Source organism: Eucalyptus grandis, chromosome 6, assembly GCF_016545825.1.
Source record: "Eucalyptus grandis isolate ANBG69807.140 chromosome 6, ASM1654582v1, whole genome shotgun sequence".
NCBI classification, from domain to species: domain Eukaryota; kingdom Viridiplantae; phylum Streptophyta; class Magnoliopsida; order Myrtales; family Myrtaceae; genus Eucalyptus; species Eucalyptus grandis.
In genome coordinates, this window is record NC_052617.1 from 55767247 (window position 1) to 55769344 (window position 2098).

A 2098-nucleotide genomic window follows, 5' to 3' on the forward strand; every position below is an offset into this window, starting at 1 on the left:
GTTGTCCTACGTGACATTCTGGTTTTGATATGGATAATTTTTTTTTAAAAAATTCCGAATTATTTATTTATTATTATTTTGTTTTTCCATTTTCTTTTACAACTCTTGCCCACGGCTGCAATGGTCTAGCGACGGCCGCAAGCAAGGGTCGTGGCCCTCACCTACTCACCGGTCATGGTAGAAAAGAAAAACAAAAGAAAATAGAAGAAAAGGAAGTAAAAACAATAAATAAATAAATAATTCAAAATTATTAAGATATCATTCAAATTTGTCTATGTCAATGTTGATTATACCACGTACGATAGCTAGCATTCATGTTAATGATTTTCGTTCAAAAATAATTATATCAATTAATAAAACGTAAAAAGGCTTCAAATTCAATTGATAAAATTAAAAAATGTAGAACTTAATTAGCAAAAGTACAACAAATTTATGATTTTTTGAATAATTTTCTCCTAACTAAAATAATAGCACGCTGAAGTAGGAAGGGAGAGTAACGGCAGAAGCTAAACAAACGTATAGAGTCATAGAAGTACATAGATAGAATCAGTGTGATGTATAAAAGGAAATCCCACCCAAGACATGTCACGTTGTTGTAGATTTCATCAAGAAATTGTAATCGACATCATGCTCTTGAATTCCTCAAAATCGAGTTTCCCGTCGTTGTTAGTATCATACGCACGAATCATGCTGTTACAGTCTCTCCCGCTTCTCTCGTCCCATAACTCTAGTTTTGAGAGGACGCTCTGGAGCTCGTCGCAGGAAATGAAGCCGTCGTCGTTCAAATCGAACACCTTGAACGCCTCGGCAAGGTCGGTCTCTTGATTGACATCTCCTTCGCTGCTCTCTCGGGATTCCACTCCACCGCTCCTCATGGTTTCTTCCGACGATATGGAGTCGTAAAAGAACAAAAACTCGTCAAAGTCGAGGCTCGGTTTCCCTATAGATAATTCCAGCTCGCCCAGGCTATGATGGATACCGATTTTCTCGAGCAGCCAATTGAGTTCCTCGAGGCTCACCTGGCCATCGCCGTTCTTGTCGAGGTTCTCGAAAATCCGATGTAAATCTCCAGTTCCGAGGGGAGACATAGTTATACAATGAATCGAAGATTGGTATGTATGTGCAGATTGGGGGAACTAATGAAGAAGCATGAGGAAATGCTGACGGCGCCGTGAGACGTCAATTCGAATTCAAAGACTCCACCGGTCTATTTATACACGCATCGAGCTTCCGTGGTACGGTTGGGTGCGTACGTGCTATACACGCATCGAGCTTCCGTGGTACGGTTGTGTGCGTACGTGCACAGCAGGAACTCGGAAGAAGATTGTGGTTTTTAGGGTTTCGTGGAAGTTAGCGAGAAGCTTCGCCGAAGAAGCGACCTTAGAAAGCTGAATTGATATTTTCTTGTTTTGGAATTTCATTGACTTTTAGATGGAGAAGATAATATCAACGCTTACATGCTTTTATCAACACGTATTATTTTTGTTCTCTCATTTAATGAATTATGCCATTGATCTTCCGAGATGATTCTTGGAAAGAAGAGTGGTCCATGGTAAGCCACGCTTTTGACGCTAAGAAAACGTGCCGACTCGAGTTTAAATGCTTTGATTATTTAGGAATCTCTCGACTATGTAGAGTTTTCTCTCTCGCCCATGTAGAGTTTTCTTCTTCTAGCTGAATCTGGTTTCTTGCCAGCCCCTCATCTTCTTCATTGTTCCTCCCCTTATCGCGCCTTATGGGTGTGGTCTCTGGAGTTGGTCTAGCTGCCGCAACACCTCTTCGACTCTGATTGTTTCCTCCATCTCCGCTTTCTAGGATGTCGACCCATCATCATCCGGGTCTTCACCGCCCATCTCTTTCTTCTCTTCATCGTCTCCGTTTCTGGTTCATTGTCCTATCCATCAAGCCCTTAGGCTACGTTGGTCGTCCGGATTTTTAATCAAGATATGATTGGATAGGATAGGATATGAAATCACGGGATTTTTATATCCAATCCATCATTTGGTGAATCGTAGTATTAAAGTCGGATATATTCACATCATATCATGTACATTTTTTTTTTTTTTATATAAATGGCATATCATTATAAATAAACCTA

General features: G+C 40.4%; 1 protein-coding gene across 1 annotated transcript; it reads right to left on the reverse strand.

Annotated features, from left to right (window-relative positions):
• Window positions 1-458: 458 nt before the first annotated feature.
• LOC120294609 (probable calcium-binding protein CML44) lies at window positions 459-1170 on the reverse strand. The gene has a single exon (XM_039314888.1). It carries the CDS (start codon window positions 1086-1088, stop codon window positions 606-608), a length of 483 nt encoding a protein of 160 aa, XP_039170822.1. The 5' UTR covers window positions 1089-1170; the 3' UTR covers window positions 459-605.
• Window positions 1171-2098: the final 928 nt, after the last annotated feature.